We start from the raw sequence: 19,061 nt of genomic DNA, 5'->3' as shown, positions 1-19,061 counted from the left end.
CACACCGTTCTGACAGAGAGAGGTGAGGAACAGGTCTATTTTCTGTCTCATCTCACACCGTTCTGACAGAGAGAGGTGAGGAACAGGTCTATCTTCTGTCTCGTCTCACACCGTTCTGACAGAGAGAGGTGTGGAACAGGTCTATATTCTATTACTGTCAGACTGATAGGATATGATCTACAGGACTGTTACTGTCAGACTGATATATGATCTACAGGACTGTTACTGTCAGACTGATATATGATCTACAGGACTGTTACTGTCAGACTGATATATGATCTACAGGACTGTTATTAAAGCAGCCAAACATGGAGCACTACAGTCAGTACGTTCCTGTGGCTCCCATTACCAGCCAGCCGGGAGGCTGTAGTGGTGTGACTGATACAACCTGCTATTAAAGCAGCCAGACATGGTGCACTACAGTCAGTCAGTCCCTGTGGTTCCCATTACCAGCCAGCCGGGAGGCTGTAGTGGTGTGACTGATACAACCTGCTATTAAACCAGTCAGTCCCTGTGGTTCCCATTACCAGCCAGCCAGGAGGCTGTAGTGGTGTGACTGATACAACCTGCTATTAAACCAGTCAGTCCCTGTGGTTCCCATTACCAGCCAGCCGGGAGGCTGTAGTGGTGTGACTGATACAACCTGCTATTAAACCAGTCAGTACGTTCCTGTGGTTCCCATTACCAGCCAGCCGGGAGGCTGTAGTGGTGTGACTGATACAACCTGCTATTAAACCAGTCAGTCAGTCCCTGTGGTTCCCATTACCAGCCAGCCGGGAGGCTGTAGTGGTGTGACTGATACAACCTGCTATTAAACCAGTCAGTCCCTGTGGTTCCCATTACCAGCCAGCCGGGAGGCTGTAGTGGTGTGACTGATACAACCTGCTATTAAACCAGTCAGTCCCTGTGGTTCCCATTACCAGCCAGCCGGGAGGCTGTAGTGGTGTGACTGATACAACCTGCTATTAAACCAGTCAGTCCCTGTGGTTCCCATTACCAGCCAGCCGGGAGGCTGTAGTGGTGTGACTGATACAACCTGCTATTAAACCAGTCAGTCCCTGTGGTTCCCATTACCAGCCAGCCGGGAGGCTGTAGTGGTGTGACTGATACAACCTGCTATTAAACCAGTCAGTCCCTGTGGCTCCCATTACCAGCCAGCCGGGAGGCTGTAGTGGTGTGACTGATACAACCTGCTATTAAAGCAGCCAGACATGGTGCACTACAGTCAGTCAGTCCCTGTGGTTCCCATTACCAGCCAGCCGGGAGGCTGTAGTGGTGTGACTGATACAACCTGCTATTAAACCAGTCAGTCCCTGTGGTTCCCATTACCAGCCAGCCGGGAGGCTGTAGTGGTGTGACTGATACAACCTGCTATTAAAGCAGCCAGACATGGTGCACTACAGTCAGTCAGTCCCTGTGGTTCCCATTACCAGCCAGCCGGGAGGCTGTAGTGGTGTGACTGATACAACCTGCTATTAAACCAGTCAGTCCCTGTGGTTCCCATTACCAGCCAACCGGGAGGCTGTAGTGGTGTGACTGATACAACCTGCTATTAAACCAGTCAGTCCCTGTGGTTCCCATTACCAGCCAGCCGGGAGGCTGTAGTGGTGTGACTGATACAACCTGCTATTAAACCAGTCAGTCCCTGTGGTTCCCATTACCAGCCAGCCGGGAGGCTGTAGTGGTGTGACTGATACAACCTGCTATTAAAGCAGCCAGACATGGTGCACTACAGTCAGTCAGTCCCTGTGGCTCCCATTACCAGCCAGCCGGGAGGCTGTAGTGGTGTGACTGACACCTTTAGTGAAGAGGCAGCACATATATCAGCCAGCACTCCATCCCAGACACACACCTGCAGAACTGTCATTAGAAGACTATCAGACTGGGTCAGCCACTCCAACAGTCATGTAGACACAGTAGTATTGAACATGGTTGTGAATGGTTCGGTCCTCACCTTGTTCAGAGCTTCCTTCAGCTGCTTCTCAGCCGTCGACTGTTTGATGTTGGCCTCACGCACCATCTTGTGAGCTTCCTGTAAGAAGGCACGAGACGTTAGACCCACAATGCATCACTCATCGCCCTGACCTCTAACCCCTACCGACTCCTGACACAAAACAGAGAACCCAGCAACCAAACACAAGTCAAGACAACCTGAGTCAGAGTCACAGCTGGCACCAAACACCCAAAGAAAAGCAGGTTAGTATCTTTACAAACTAACAAGAGCTTTGAAAACAGGAGAGAGGAGAGACAAGGAGACCGAGACAGAGGATGGAAACTGTTAATCTAGCTACGTAAGAGAAGGGAGGAGAGACAAAGGAGACCGAGAGAGAGGATGGAAACTGTTAATCTAGCTACGTAAGAGAAGGGAGGAGAGACAAAGGAGACAGAGAGAGAGGATGGAAACTGTTAATCTAGCTACGTAAGAGAAGGGAGGAGAGACAAAGGAGACCGAGAGAGAGAGGATGGAAACTGTTAATCTAGCTACGTAAGAGAAGGGAGGAGAGACAAAGGAGACCGAGAAAGAGAGAGAGGATGGAAACTGTTAATCTAGCTACTTAAGAGAAGGGAGGAGAGACAAAGGAGACCGAGAGAGAGAGGATGGAAACTGTTAATCTAGCTACGTAAGAGAAGGGAGGAGAGACAAAGGAGACAGAGAAAGAGAGAGAGGATGGAAACTGTTAATCTAGCTACGTAAGAGAAGGGAGGAGAGACAAAGGAGACCGAGAGAGAGGATGGAAACTGTTAATCTAGCTACGTAAGAGAAGGGAGGAGAGACAAAGGAGACCCGAGAAAGAGAGAGAGGATGGAAACTGTTAATCTAGCTACGTAAGAGGAGGGAGGAGAGACAAAGGAGACCGAGATTGAGGATGGAAACTGTTAATCTAGCTACGTAAGAGAAGGGAGGAGAGACAAAGGAGACCCGAGAGAGAGGATGGAAACTGTTAATCTAGCTACGTAAGAGAAGGGAGGAGAGACAAAGGAGACCGAGATTGAGGATGGAAACTGTTAATCTAGCTACGTAAGAGAAGGGAGGAGAGACAAAGGAGACCGAGATTGAGGATGGAAACTGTTAATCTAGCTACGTAAGAGAAGGGAGGAGAGACAAAGGAGACCCGAGAGAGAGGATGGAAACTGTTAATCTAGCTACGTAAGAGAAGGGAGGAGAGACAAAGGAGACCGAGAAAGAGAGAGAGGATGGAAACTGTTAATCTAGCTACGTAAGAGAAGGGAGGAGCGAAGCCAAAACACTGATCACAAGGAGGGCCGTCTCAGTGTTTCTGGGGGATGAATTAGCCGGTCGGACCAACCTCAAACAGGCTAGCAGTGAGCTCCTCCAGTTCCTGGCCCAGTTGGTCCCTGACTTTAGAAAGCCTTTCACACTCCTCGTCTTTCAACTTAACATCCTTAAGAAATGAAAAAAATAAAAATAAAAAAATGGAAAACACAAATGTGATGAACGTAAATATAAATGACCAGGTAATAATGATGACAAAGGAAAATCAAATGTGGTTTATTTTAGCAGCCGAAATAAGATTAAACAAATCAAAAATGTGAAATGGAACCGTAACTTGGTGTGTGTGAATGTTGTGTGTGTAGACTTCTTAAGACAGGAATGTACTGGAAACACACACAGTTCAGTTGACAGCAGGCCAAGTTTCGATAGCTGGAATCAAAACGTTTATATTACCCTAATAATATATTATCCTGTACAGTAAATGTATTTCAGAGCAATAAAATACTTAGTTCCTGGAAGAGATATTTAACAGTGTGTGGCCCTTATTGTTCTATACTGGTTCCTGGAAGGGATCTTTAACAGTGTGTGGCCCTTATTGTCCTATACTAGTTCCTGGAAGGGATCTTTAACAGTGTGTGGCCCTTATTGTCCTATACTAGTTCCTGGAAGGGATCTTTAACAGTGTGTGGCCCTTATTGTCCTATACTAGTTCCTGGAAGGGATCTTTAACCTCTCTAGGGTACGTGGGACGGTAGCGTCCCACCTCGTCAACAGACAGTGAAACTGCAGGGCGCCAAATTCAAAACAACGGAAACCCCATAATTAAAATTCCTCAAACATACTTGTATTTCACACCATTTTAAAGATACACTTGTTGTAAATCCAGCCACAGTGTCCGATTTCAAAAAGGCTTTTACGGCGAAAACACACCAAACCATTATGTTTAGGTCAGAGCCAAGTCACAGAAAAACACAGCCATTTTTCCAGCCAAAGAGAGTAGTCACAAAGAGCAGAAATATATTAAATTAATCACTAACCTTTGATGATCTTCATCAGATGACACTCGTAGGACTTCATGTTACACAATACATGTATGTTTTGTTCGGTCGGTAAAGTTCATATTTATATCCAAAAATCAGAGTTTACATTGGCGCGTTATGTTCCGTAGTTACAAAACATCCGGTGATTTTGCAGAGAGCCACATCAATTTACAGAAATACTCATAATAAACATTGATAAAAGATACAACTGTTATGCATGGACTTTTAGATCCACTTCTCCTTAATGCAACCGCTGTGTCAGATTTTTTAAAAAACTTTATGGAAAAAGCACACCATGCAATAATCTGAGTACAGCGCTCAGAGACCAAAACAACCCAAACAGATATCCGCCATGTTGTGTCGTCAACAGAAGTCAGAAATAGTATTATAAATATTCATTAACCTTTGATGATCTTCATCAGAATGCACTCCCAGGAATCCCAGTTCCACAATAAATATGTTTGTTTTGTTCGATAATGTCCATCATTTATGTCCAAATACCTCCTTTTTGTTAGCGCGTTCAGTACACAATCCAAACTCATGACGCGATCACTAGGAACAGACGAAAAGTCAAAAGTTCTGTTACAGTCCATAGAAACATGTCAAAAGTATAAATGTATAGAATCAATCTTTAGGATGTTTTTAACATAAATCTTCAATTATGTTCCAACCAGAAAATTCCTGTCTGTGGAAATGCAATGGAACTGAGCTAACTATCACGTGAACGCGCGAGACTGAGATTGTGGCTCTCTGGCAGACCTGACTCAATTCCCTCTCATTCTCCCCCACTTCACAGTAGAAGCATCAAACAAGGTTCTAAAGACTGTTGACATCTAGTGGAAGCCTTGGGAAGTGTAATATGACCCCATAGACACTGTGTATTCGATAGGCCAAGAGTTGAAAAACTACAAACCTCAGATTTCCCACTTCCTGGTTGGATTTTTTTCTCAGGTTTTTGCCTGCCATATGAGTTCTGTTATACTCACAGACATCATTCAAACCGTTTGAGAAACTTCAGAGTGTTTTCTATCCAAATATACTATTATATGCATATTCTAGCTTTTATGGCTGAGAAGCAGGCAGTTTAATTTGGGCAAGCTTTTCATCCAAAAATCCCCAATGCTGCCCCCTACCCTAGAGAAGTTAACAGTGTGTGGCCCTTGTTGTTCTATACTACTTCCTGGAAGGAACATGGACATCCACTGTAGGCTGTATAAACTGGGTGTTGTCCATGTCATATAATACAACAGAAACATTCCTGTATCCATTTGACCTGCTGCTTCTTAGTAAATATAACTTTATAGTGAGGCTACACCCACTAACCCCCACCAACACCACCCACATGCTGATGCAGTAGCTGTTGTTCTCACAGAAATTATATGTGAAGAGCTACAACCCCCCCCCCACACACACACACACACACACACACACACACACACACACACACACACACACACACACACACACACACACACAGGGTTTACTAGTCCTCTCCTCTGGCAAGGTGACACCTCTTCACACATTGTTTTGTTAACAAACCCAGTAGTTAAATAACTTCACAGGGCCTGACCAAATACAACAGGACAGACACTAGTGGTAAACAACAGGACAGACACTAGTGGTAAACAACAGGACAGACACTAGTGGTAAACAACAGGACAGACACTAGTGGTAAACAACAGGACAGACACTAGTGGTAAACAACAGGACAGACACTAGTGGTAAACAACAGGACAGACACTAGTGGTAAACAACAGGACAGACACTAGTGGTAAACAACAGGACAGACACTAGTGGTAAACAACAGGACAGATACTAGTGGTAGACAACAGGACAGATACTAGTGGTAAACAACAGGACAGACACTAGTGGTAAACAACAGGACAGACACTAGTGGTAAACAACAGGACAGATACTAGTGGTAAACAACAGGACAGACACTAGTGGTAAACAACAGGACAGACACTAGTGGTAAACAACAGGACAGACACTAGTGGTAAACAACAGGACAGACACTAGTGGTAAACAACAGGACAGACACTAGTGGTAAACAACAGGACAGACACTAGTGGTAAACAACAGGACAGACACTAGTGGTAAACAACAGGACAGACACTAGTGGTAAACAACAGGACAGACACTAGTGGTAAACAACAGGACAGACACTAGTGGTAAACAACAGGACAGACACTAGTGGTAAACAACAGGACAGACACTAGTGGTAAACAACAGGACAGACACTAGTGGTAAACAACAGGACAGACACTAGTGGTAAACAACAGGACAGACACTAGTGGTAAACAACAGGACAGACACTAGTGGTAAACAACAGGACAGACACTAGTGGTAAACAACAGGACAGACACTAGTGGTAAACAACAGGACAGACACTAGTGGTAAACAACAGGACAGACACTAGTGGTAAACAACAGGACAGACACTAGTGGTAAACAACAGGACAGACACTAGTGGTAAACAACAGGACAGACACTAGTGGTAAACAACAGGACAGACACTAGTGGTAAACAACAGGACAGACACTAGTGGTAAACAACAGGACAGACACTAATGGTAAACAACAGGACAGACACTAGTGGTAAACAACAGGACAGACACTAATGGTAAACAACAGGACATACACTAGTGGTAAACAACAGGACAGACACTAGTGGTAAACAACAGGACAGACACTAATGGTAAACAACAGGACATACACTAGTGGTAAACAACAGGACAGACACTAGTGGTAAACAACAGGACAGACACTAGTGGTAAACAACAGGACAGACACTAGTGGTAAACAACAGGACAGACACTAGTGGTAAACAACAGGACAGACACTAGTGGTAAACAACAGGACAGACACTAGTGGTAAACAACAGGACAGACACTAATGGTAAACAACAGGACATACACTAGTGGTAAACAACAGGACAGACACTAGTGGTAAACAACAGGACAGACACGTGGTAAACAACAGGACAGACACTAGTGGTATTCTAGACCGTGGTAAACAACAGGACAGACACTAGTGGTAAACAACAGGACAGACACTAGTGGTAAACAACAGGACAGACACTAGTGGTAAACAACAGGACAGACACTAGTGGTATTCTAGACCGTGGTAAACAGGACAGACACTAGTGGTAAACAACAGGACAGACACTAGTGGTAAACAACAGGACAGACACTAGTGGTAAACAACAGGACAGACACTAGTGGTATTCTAGACCGTGGTAAACAACAGGACAGACACTAGTGGTAAACAACAGGACAGACACTAGTGGTATTCTAGACCGTGGTAAACAACAGGACAGACACTAGTGGTAAACAACAGGACAGACACTAGTGGTATTCTAGACCGTGGTAAACAACAGGACAGACACTAGTGGTAAACAACAGGACAGACACTAGTGGTAAACAACAGGACAGACACTAGTGGTAAACAACAGGACAGACACTAGTGGTAAACAACAGGACAGACACTAGTGGTAAACAACAGGACAGACACTAGTGGTAAACAACAGGACAGACACTAGTGGTAAACAACAGGACAGACACTAGTGGTAAACAACAGGACAGACACTAGTGGTAAACAACAGGACAGACACTAGTGGTAAACAACAGGACAGACACTAGTGGTAAACAACAGGACAGACACTAGTGGTAAACAACAGGACAGACACTAGTGGTAAACAACAGGACAGACACTAGTGGTAAACAACAGGACAGACACTAGTGGTAAACAACAGGACAGACACTAGTGGTAAACAACAGGACAGACACTAATGGTAAACAACAGGACAGACACTAGTGGTAAACAACAGGACAGACACTAATGGTAAACAACAGGACATACACTAGTGGTAAACAACAGGACAGACACTAGTGGTAAACAACAGGACAGACACTAATGGTAAACAACAGGACATACACTAGTGGTAAACAACAGGACAGACACTAGTGGTAAACAACAGGACAGACACTAGTGGTAAACAACAGGACAGACACTAGTGGTAAACAACAGGACAGACACTAGTGGTAAACAACAGGACAGACACTAGTGGTAAACAACAGGACAGACACTAGTGGTAAACAACAGGACAGACACTAATGGTAAACAACAGGACATACACTAGTGGTAAACAACAGGACAGACACTAGTGGTAAACAACAGGACAGACACGTGGTAAACAACAGGACAGACACTAGTGGTATTCTAGACCGTGGTAAACAACAGGACAGACACTAGTGGTAAACAACAGGACAGACACTAGTGGTAAACAACAGGACAGACACTAGTGGTAAACAACAGGACAGACACTAGTGGTATTCTAGACCGTGGTAAACAGGACAGACACTAGTGGTAAACAACAGGACAGACACTAGTGGTAAACAACAGGACAGACACTAGTGGTAAACAACAGGACAGACACTAGTGGTATTCTAGACCGTGGTAAACAACAGGACAGACACTAGTGGTAAACAACAGGACAGACACTAGTGGTATTCTAGACCGTGGTAAACAACAGGACAGACACTAGTGGTAAACAACAGGACAGACACTAGTGGTATTCTAGACCGTGGTAAACAACAGGACAGACACTAGTGGTAAACAACAGGACAGACACTAGTGGTAAACAACAGGACAGACACTAGTGGTAAACAACAGGACAGACACTAGTGGTAAACAACAGGACAGACAATAGTGGTAAACAACAGGACAGACACTAGTGGTAAACAACAGGACAGACACTAGTGGTATTCTAGACCGTGGTAAACAGGACAGACACTAGTGGTAAACAACAGGACAGACACTAGTGGTATTCTAGACCGTGGTAAACAACAGGACAGACACTAGTGGTAAACAACAGGACAGACACTAGTGGTATTCTGAGACCGTGGTAAACAACAGGACAGACACTAGTGGTAAACAACAGGACAGACACTAGTGGTAAACAACAGGACAGACACTAGTGGTAAACAACAGGACAGACACTAGTGGTAAACAACAGGACAGACACTAGTGGTAAACAACAGGACAGACACTAGTGGTAAACAACAGGACAGACACTAGTGGTAAACAACAGGACAGACACTAGTGGTAAACAACAGGACAGACACTAGTGGTAAACAACAGGACAGACACTAGTGGTAAACAACAGGACAGACACTAGTGGTAAACAACAGGACAGACACTAGTGGTAAACAACAGGACAGACACTAGTGGTAAACAACAGGACAGACACTAGTGGTAAACAACAGGACAGACACTAGTGGTAAACAACAGGACAGACACTAGTGGTAAACAACAGGACAGACACTAGTGGTAAACAACAGGACAGACACTAGTGGTAAACAACAGGACAGACACTAGTGGTATTCTAGACCGTGGTAAACAACAGGACAGACACTAGTGGTAAACAACAGGACAGACACTAGTGGTATTCTAGACCGTGGTAAACAACAGGACAGACACTAGTGGTAAACAACAGGACAGACACTAGTGGTAAACAACAGGACAGACACTAGTGGTAAACAACAGGACAGACACTAGTGGTAAACAACAGGACAGACACTAGTGGTAAACAACAGGACAGACACTAGTGGTAAACAACAGGACAGACACTAGTGGTAAACAACAGGACAGACACTAGTGGTATTCTAGACCGTGGTAAACAACCATAAGCATCTGGAAGGATAAACACCAGCTCCCTGGCTGGCTGGCTGGGCCTTTTTATTTATTATTCAATGGCTCAGATTAGTAGTGGGAGATGGCTTACAGCGTACACACACACACACACACACCACACACACACACACGCCCGGACAGGGTTCCCTCTCGCTCATCGAACACAAGGTCATCGCCATGCCGACAGAGGCAGAAGGGTGAGAGTAGTGATCAACGCAGGAAGTGGAAGGAGGTAGATAGTAGTAGTGATCAACGCAGGAAGTGGAGGGAGAATGGGCAGGGAACGGCAGGAAAGGGGGAAGAAGGTTGGGGTGGAATGAGATGGAAGGAGAGGAAGAAAGGTAAGGGGCTGACCCTGCTGGTTCTGGAGCGGACAACTTGTCTGAGCTGCATAGACTGTCTGGGGGAAATCAGTGATTTACCTGTCTGTCTGTGATCGGCTGGTCACCAGTTAAGGCTGTACAGACTCATAGCCCTAAACTGATTGGGAAGGAGGAACTGGGTGTTTCCCTCTCCTTACTGGAAGAGACACTGGCAACAGGACAGCAGTCAGTCCTGGTGCAGCGAGGAGCAGCCAGACTGGGTAATACATGGAGGAAGACACACAGCTTTCTCTGAGGGGAAATGGCAGAGGGATCGTCAACAATTGTGATTCCAAATCCATGAGGGGTCACCATAAGGTCAGCAGTGGTCAATAAGAACACCTGAGGATGACTGATTGGTTCAATCTTACCTCCCCCGGGCCACCCTGCTAGTAGCATGACCCTGCACCTCATTGGGGTGGTCTGATTTGGTGCACCTGTGATAGTGAATGAGGTCCAGTCTAATGGCTGTAGTTATAATCCAGGACTTCCCTGATGCTAATGGAACTGAAGGAGCCTCCAGGGGATACTGGGCTTTCCTCTAGTACAGTAGCTAGCTGGTGATTCAGCACCAACATCCTTCTAGTACAGTAGCTAGCTGGTGATTCCGCACCACCTTCTAGTACAGTAGCTAGCTGGTGATTCAGCACCACCTTTCCTCTAGTACAGTAGCTAGCTGGTGATTCAGCACCACCTTTCCTCTAGTACAGTAGCTAGCTGGTGATTCAGCACCACCTTCTAGTACAGTAGCTAGCTGGTGATTCAGCACCACCTTCTAGTACAGTAGCTAGCTGGTGATTCAGCACCACCTTTCCTCTAGTACAGTAGCTAGCTGGTGATTCAGCACCACCTTCTAGTACAGTAGCTAGCTGGTGATTCAGCACCACCTTTCCTCTAGTACAGTAGCTAGCTGGTGATTCAGCACCACCTTCTAGTACAGTAGCTAGCTGGTGATTCAGCACCAACATCCTTCTAGTACAGTAGCTAGCTGGTGATTCAGCACCAACATCCTTCTAGTACAGTAGCTAGCTGGTGATTCAGCACCAACATCCTTCTAGTACAGTAGCTAGCTGGTGATTCAGCACCAACATCCTTCTAGTACAGTAGCTAGCTGGTGATTCAGCACCACCTTCTAGTACAGTAGCTAGCTGGTGATTCAGCACCACCTTCTAGTACAGTAGCTAGCTGGTGATTCAGCACCACCTTCTAGTACAGTAGCTAGCTGGTGATTCAGCACCACCTTCTAGTACAGTAGCTAGCTGGTGATTCAGCACCACCTTCTAGTACAGTAGCTAGCTGGTGATTCAGCACCACCTTCTAGTACAGTAGCTAGCTGGTGATTCAGCACCACCTAGTACAGTAGCTAGCTGGTGATTCAGCACCACCTTCTAGTACAGTAGCTAGCTGGTGATTCAGCACCACCACCTAGTACAGTAGCTAGCTGGTGATTCAGCACCACCTTCTAGTACAGTAGCTAGCTGGTGATTCAGCACCACCTAGTACAGTAGCTAGCTGGTGATTCAGCACCACCTTCTAGTACAGTAGCTAGCTGGTGATTCAGCACCACCTTCTAGTACAGTAGCTAGCTGGTGATTCAGCACCACCTTCTAGTACAGTAGCTAGCTGGTGATTCAGCACCACCTTCTAGTACAGTAGCTAGCTGGTGATTCAGCACCACCTAGTACAGTAGCTAGCTGGTGATTCAGCACCACCTTCTAGTACAGTAGCTAGCTGGTGATTCAGCACCACCTAGTACAGTAGCTAGCTGGTGATTCAGCACCACCTTCTAGTACAGTAGCTAGCTGGTGATTCAGCACCACCTAGTACAGTAGCTAGCTGGTGATTCAGCACCACCTAGTACAGTAGCTAGCTGGTGATTCAGCACCACCTTCTAGTACAGTAGCTAGCTGGTGATTCAGCACCACCTCCTAGTACAGTAGCTAGCTGGTGATTCAGCACCACCTCCTAGTACAGTAGCTAGCTGGTGATTCAGCACCACCTCCTAGTACAGTAGCTAGCTGGTGATTCAGCACCACCTAGTACAGTAGCTAGCTGGTGATTCAGCACCACCTAGTACAGTAGCTAGCTGGTGATTCAGCACCACCTTCTAGTACAGTAGCTAGCTGGTGATTCAGCACCACCTAGTACAGTAGCTAGCTGGTGATTCAGCACCACCTAGTACAGTAGCTAGCTGGTGATTCAGCACCACCTAGTACAGTAGCTAGCTGGTGATTCAGCACCACCTTCTAGTACAGTAGCTAGCTGGTGATTCAGCACCACCTTCTAGTACAGTAGCTAGCTGGTGATTCAGCACCACCTTCTAGTACAGTAGCTAGCTGGTGATTCAGCACCACCTTCTAGTACAGTAGCTAGCTGGTGATTCAGCACCACCTAGTACAGTAGCTAGCTGGTGATTCAGCACCACCTTCTAGTACAGTAGCTAGCTGGTGATTCAGCACCACCTTCTAGTACAGTAGCTAGCTGGTGATTCAGCACCACCTTCTAGTACAGTAGCTAGCTGGTGATTCAGCACCACCTTCTAGTACAGTAGCTAGCTGGTGATTCAGCACCACCTTCTAGTACAGTAGCTAGCTGGTGATTCAGCACCACCTTCTAGTACAGTAGCTAGCTGGTGATTCAGCACCACCTAGTACAGTAGCTAGCTGGTGATTCAGCACCACCTAGTACAGTAGCTAGCTGGTGATTCAGCACCACCTAGTACAGTAGCTAGCTGGTGATTCAGCACCACCTTCTAGTACAGTAGCTAGCTGGTGATTCAGCACCACCTAGTACAGTAGCTAGCTGGTGATTCAGCACCACCTTCTAGTACAGTAGCTAGCTGGTGATTCAGCACCACCTAGTACAGTAGCTAGCTGGTGATTCAGCACCACCTTCTAGTACAGTAGCAGTAGCTGGGTGATTCAGCACCACCTTCTAGTACAGTAGCTAGCTGGTGATTCAGCACCACCTTCTAGTACAGTAGCTAGCTGGTGATTCAGCACCACCTTCTAGTACAGTAGCTAGCTGGTGATTCAGCACCACCTAGTACAGTAGCTAGCTGGTGATTCAGCACCACCTTCTAGTACAGTAGCTAGCTGGTGATTCAGCACCACCTTCTAGTACAGTAGCTAGCTGGTGATTCAGCACCACCTAGTACAGTAGCTAGCTGGTGATTCAGCACCACCTAGTACAGTAGCTAGCTGGTGATTCAGCACCACCTTCTAGTACAGTAGCTAGCTGGTGATTCAGCACCACCTTCTAGTACAGTAGCTAGCTGGTGATTCAGCACCACCTAGTACAGTAGCTAGCTGGTGATTCAGCACCACCTTCTAGTACAGTAGCTAGCTGGTGATTCAGCACCACCTAGTACAGTAGCTAGCTGGTGATTCAGCACCACCTTCTAGTACAGTAGCTAGCTGGTGATTCAGCACCACCTAGTACAGTAGCTAGCTGGTGATTCAGCACCACCTAGTACAGTAGCTAGCTGGTGATTCAGCACCACCTAGTACAGTAGCTAGCTGGTGATTCAGCACCACCTAGTACAGTAGCTAGCTGGTGATTCAGCACCACCTAGTACAGTAGCTAGCTGGTGATTCAGCACCACCTAGTACAGTAGCTAGCTGGTGATTCAGCACCACCTTCTAGTACAGTAGCTAGCTGGTGATTCAGCACCACCTAGTACAGTAGCTAGCTGGTGATTCAGCACCACCTAGTACAGTAGCTAGCTGGTGATTCAGCACCTTCTAGTACAGTAGCTAGCTGGTGATTCAGCACCTTCTAGTACAGTAGCTAGCTGGTGATTCAGCACCACCTAGTACAGTAGCTAGCTGGTGATTCAGCACCACCTAGTACAGTAGCTAGCTGGTGATTCAGCACCACCTAGTACAGTAGCTAGCTGGTGATTCAGCACCACCTAGTACAGTAGCTAGCTGGTGATTCAGCACCACCTAGTACAGTAGCTAGCTGGTGATTCAGCACCACCTTCTAGTACAGTAGCTAGCTGGTGATTCAGCACCACCTTCTAGTACAGTAGCTAGCTGGTGATTCAGCACCACCTAGTACAGTAGCTAGCTGGTGATTCAGCACCACCTAGTACAGTAGCTAGCTGGTGATTCAGCACCACCTTCTAGTACAGTAGCTAGCTGGTGATTCAGCACCACCTTCTAGTACAGTAGCTAGCTGGTGATTCAGCACCACCTTCTAGTACAGTAGCTAGCTGGTGATTCAGCACCACCTAGTACAGTAGCTAGCTGGTGATTCAGCACCACCTAGTACAGTAGCTAGCTGGTGATTCAGCACCACCTAGTACAGTAGCTAGCTGGTGATTCAGCACCACCTTCTAGTACAGTAGCTAGCTGGTGATTCAGCACCACCTTCTAGTACAGTAGCTAGCTGGTGATTCAGCACCACCTTCTAGTACAGTAGCTAGCTGGTGATTCAGCACCACCTAGTACAGTAGCTAGCTGGTGATTCAGCACCACCTAGTACAGTAGCTAGCTGGTGATTCAGCACCACCTAGTACAGTAGCTAGCTGGTGATTCAGCACCACCTAGTACAGTAGCTAGCTGGTGATTCAGCACCACCTAGTACAGTAGCTAGCTGGTGATTCAGCACCACCTAGTACAGTAGCTAGCTGGTGATTCAGCACCACCTAGTACAGTAGCTAGCTGGTGATTCAGCACCACCTAGTACAGTAGCTAGCTGGTGATTCAGCACCACCTAGTACAGTAGCTAGCTGGTGATTCAGCACCACCTAGTACAGTAGCTAGCTGGTGATTCAGCACCACCTAGTACAGTAGCTAGCTGGTGATTCAGCACCACCTAGTACAGTAGCTAGCTGGTGATTCAGCACCACAAGTCTCTCTCTCACACCCCTCTCTCTTTCACTCATGATTTCCTGTCTTTCGTTCTCTCGCTCTCCTTCCGTCTTACAATCTTTCTTTCTCTCTCACACATCCCTGCTCTGAGCAGCAGGACTGAGACAGACAGAATGTGGGTGCAACTGGCAGCTGCGTGTCTCTCTCACACCATTTCATTCCAGAGATCTCTAAATCAGGTAGTGAGATGACACCTGGACTCTGTCTGGCACACCAGTGTAGAGGGGGAAGAGATAGAATGTTCAGAAGAAACAGAGGTAAAAACAACAACGCTTGAAGCAATAATTGACACGTGACAAACTCCTGTTTGTGGTTCTAATATGCTGCTCTGATAGAGGCTAAATGAAGAGGCTGAATGAAGAGGCTGAATGAAGAGGCTGAATGAAGAGGCTAAATGAAGAGGCAGAATGAAGAAAGAGGCAGAATGAAGAAAGAGGCAGAATGAAGAAAGAGGCAGAATGAAGAAAGAGGCAGAATGAAGAAAGAGGCAGAATGAAGAAAGAGGCAGAATGAAGAAAGAGGCAGAATGAAGAAAGAGGCAGAATGAAGAAAGAGGCAGAATGAAGAAAGAGGCAGAATGAAGAAAGAGGCAGAATGAAGAAAGAGGCTGAATGAAGAGGCTGAATGAAGAGGCTGAATGAGGAAGGAGGCTGAATGAGGAGGCTGAATGAAGAGGCTGAATGAAGAGGCAGAATGAAGAGGCTGAATGAAGAATAACATCTGCTAACCATGTGTATGTGACCAATAACATCTGTAACCATGTGTATGTGACCAATAACATCTGCTAACCATGTGTATGTGACCAATAACATCTGCTATCCATGTGTATGTGACCAATAACATCTGCTAACCATGTGTATGTGACCAATAACATCTGCTAACCATGTGTATGTGACCAATAACATCTGCTAACCATGTGTATGTGACCAATAACATCTGATAACCATGTGTATGTGACCAATAACATCTGCTAACCATGTGTATGTGACCAATAACATCTGTAACCATGTGTATGTGACCAATAACATCTGCTAACCATGTGTATGTGACCAATAACATCTGTAACCATGTGTATGTATAACCATGTGTATGTGACCAATAACATCTGTAACCATGTGTATGTGACCAATAACATCTGCTACATGTGTATGTGACCAATAACATCTGCTAACCAACCATGTGCTAACCATGTGTATGTGACCAATAACATCTGCTAACCATGTGTATGTGACCAATAACATCTGCTAACCATGTGTATGTGACCAATAACATCTGCTAACCATGTGTATGTGACCAATAACATCTGCTAACCATGTGTATGTGACCAATAACATCTGCTAACCATGTGTATGACACCACCTGACCAATAACATCTGCTATCCATGTGTATGTGACCAATAACATCTGCTATCCATGTGTATGTGACCAATAACATCTGCTAACCATGTGTATGTGACCAATAACATCTGCTATCCATGTGTATATGTGACCAATAACATCTGCTAACCATGTGTATGTGACCAATAACATCTGCTATCCATGTGTATGTGACCAATAACATCTGCTATCCATGTGTATGTGACCAATAACATCTGCTAACCATGTGTATGTGACCAATAACATCTGCTATCCCATGTGTATGTGACCAATAACATCTGCTAACCATGTGTATGTGACCAATAACATCTGTAACCATGTGTAGTGACCAATAACATCTGCTAACCATGTGTATGTGACCAATAACATCTGAATAACCATGTGTATGTGACCAATAACATCTTCTAACCATGTGTATGTGACCAATAACATCTGCTATCCATGTGTAAGTGACCAATAACATCTGCTAACCATGTGTATGTGACCAATAACATCTGCTAACCATGTGTATGTGACCAATAACATCTGTAACCATGTGTATGTGACCAATAACATCTGCTAACCATGTGTATGTGACCAATAACATCTGCTAACCATGTGTATGTGACCAATAACATCTGCTAACCATGTGTATGTGACCAATAACATCTGCTATCCATGTGTATGTGACCAATAACATCTGCTAACCATGTGTATGTGACCAATAACATCTGCTAACCATGTGTATGTGACCAATAACATCTGCTAACCATGTGTATGTGACCAATAACATCTGCTAACCATGTGTATGTGACCAATAACATCTGCTAACCATGTGTATGTGACCAATAACATCTGCTATCCATGTGTAAGTGACCAATAGAATTTGATTTGAACGAAGAGGCTGATAATAACATGGTCAAATGGAATAGATCATCAGACTGAACAAAGCACTTGTTCCTGTAGAATCACTGGTCAACCAATCACCTTGCCTGCTCAGGCCCAACCCCTTCCGTTCCAACACGCCCATTCAAACTCTGGTTACGAGGCAGTGATAGTTCTCACTCATCAGAGTTGGCTGGAGAAAGCAGCATTCAGGAGCGTCAGGTTAAAAATAAACATTGGCAAGAGGCTTGTGGGGTAATTTCAGAGAACACAGGAGGAGATAACATGTTGGTCCCCTGCCGTTGATTTCAAAATGGCTGCTTTGATGAGGAGAGGAGAACCACACAATCCTTCTGCATGGATTTCACTCTGTTATCAACTGATGTGAGACCATTCAACTAGTAGACACACAACCTGAGGGAACATACACATGACCTGGGCACAGGGTGTGTGTGTGTGTGTGTGTGTGTGTGTGTGTGTGTGTGTGTGTGTGTGGTCTCTTACCCTCTGTGCCTTGGCTAGCTCCTCCTTCAGTCTCTCATTGGCTTTCTCTCTGATCTCCATGACTGAGGGGCTGCGGAGGCGGGACAGGCTGTCATTGGTCAGACTCAGAGAATCCTCCCCTTCCTCTCCAGACAGGAACACCCCTTCTGCTGACTCAGTCTCTGACCGGACGGGGGGTTCCAACCCTGGAACGCTGCAAGGAATCATGGGTAAACTAATGTAAGCGTATAGGAGGGTTGGCTGATTACTACAGGGATCAATCAGTCATCACTGATCAGCACCATTGACTGTATGATTAGTGGTGATAATGATCCATTACCTGGTTGGACATTTTAAGCCTAGTAAGCATGTTTTAATGTATGAATTAGCATCCCAGTGGGCTAGTCATCAATAGTACGTTTTAAGTGTCACTGAACACTGCTTAGTGGAACCCTTGACTTGTATAGAATACATTGCCTGGTTAATACCGACTGCACTGCGTAAAGAGATCCTAGCAGACATCATGGCATCATTTAAAACAGCACCTGCAAGATTTCTCTCTAGTATCTCTTTACATTGTGGTCGTCATGGGCCAGGTAACATATATCTTTACATTGTGGTCGTCATGGGCCAGGTAACATACCGCTTTACATTGTGGTCGTCATGGGCCAGGTAACTAACTCTTTACATTGTGGTCGTCATGGGCCAGGTAACATATCTCTCTTTACATTGTGGTTGTCATGGGCCAGGTAACATATCTCTCTTTACATTGTGGTTGTCATGGGTCAGGTAACATATCTCTTTACATTGTGGTTGTCATGGGCCAGGTACTATATATCTCTTTACATTGTGGTCGTCATGGGCCAGGTAACATATCTCTTTACATTGTGGTCGTCATGGGCCAGGTAACATATCTCTTTACATTGTGGTCGTCATGGGCCAGGTAACATATCTCTTTACATTGTGGTCGTCATGGGCCAGGTAACATATCTCTTTACATTGTGGTCGTCATGGGCCAGGTAACATATCTCTTTACATTGTGGTCGTCATGGGCCAGGTAACATATCTCTTTACATTGTGGTCGTCATGGGCCAAGTAACATATCTCTTTACATTGTGGTCGTCATGGGCC

The 19,061-nt window shown here is 45.6% G+C and overlaps 1 protein-coding gene and 1 long non-coding RNA gene across 4 annotated transcripts in view; both read right to left on the bottom strand.

Moving 5' to 3' along the window:
- rab3ip (RAB3A interacting protein (rabin3)) overlaps positions 1 to 19,061 on the bottom strand; it is a 55,329-nt gene that overhangs the window by 32,776 nt on the left and 3,492 nt on the right. The window contains 3 exon segments of the mRNA XM_052506636.1: positions 1,955 to 2,032; positions 3,309 to 3,404; positions 17,952 to 18,144. Of these exon segments, the coding sequence (XP_052362596.1) occupies positions 1,955 to 2,032; positions 3,309 to 3,404; positions 17,952 to 18,144 (367 nt within the window).
- Positions 380 to 1,838, bottom strand: LOC127922796 (uncharacterized). Of its 3 annotated transcripts, XR_008112369.1 has the most exons (4): positions 1,547 to 1,838; positions 806 to 1,368; positions 567 to 643; positions 380 to 489 (listed from the first exon to the last, which is right to left on the bottom strand). It is a non-coding gene; the product is annotated as an uncharacterized LOC127922796 (long non-coding RNA). The 3 variants fall into 3 exon arrangements; XR_008112368.1 differs by lacking the exon at positions 380 to 489 and having other exon boundaries at positions 523 to 643; XR_008112370.1 differs by lacking the exons at positions 380 to 489; positions 567 to 643 and having other exon boundaries at positions 658 to 1,113; positions 1,191 to 1,368.

The sequence above is a fragment of the Oncorhynchus keta genome, unplaced genomic scaffold (assembly GCF_023373465.1).
Source record: "Oncorhynchus keta strain PuntledgeMale-10-30-2019 unplaced genomic scaffold, Oket_V2 Un_contig_27095_pilon_pilon, whole genome shotgun sequence".
NCBI lineage: Eukaryota > Metazoa > Chordata > Actinopteri > Salmoniformes > Salmonidae > Oncorhynchus > Oncorhynchus keta.
Note: the sequence above shows the minus strand (reverse complement) of the source record. Positions and strands in the feature narration are given on the sequence as shown.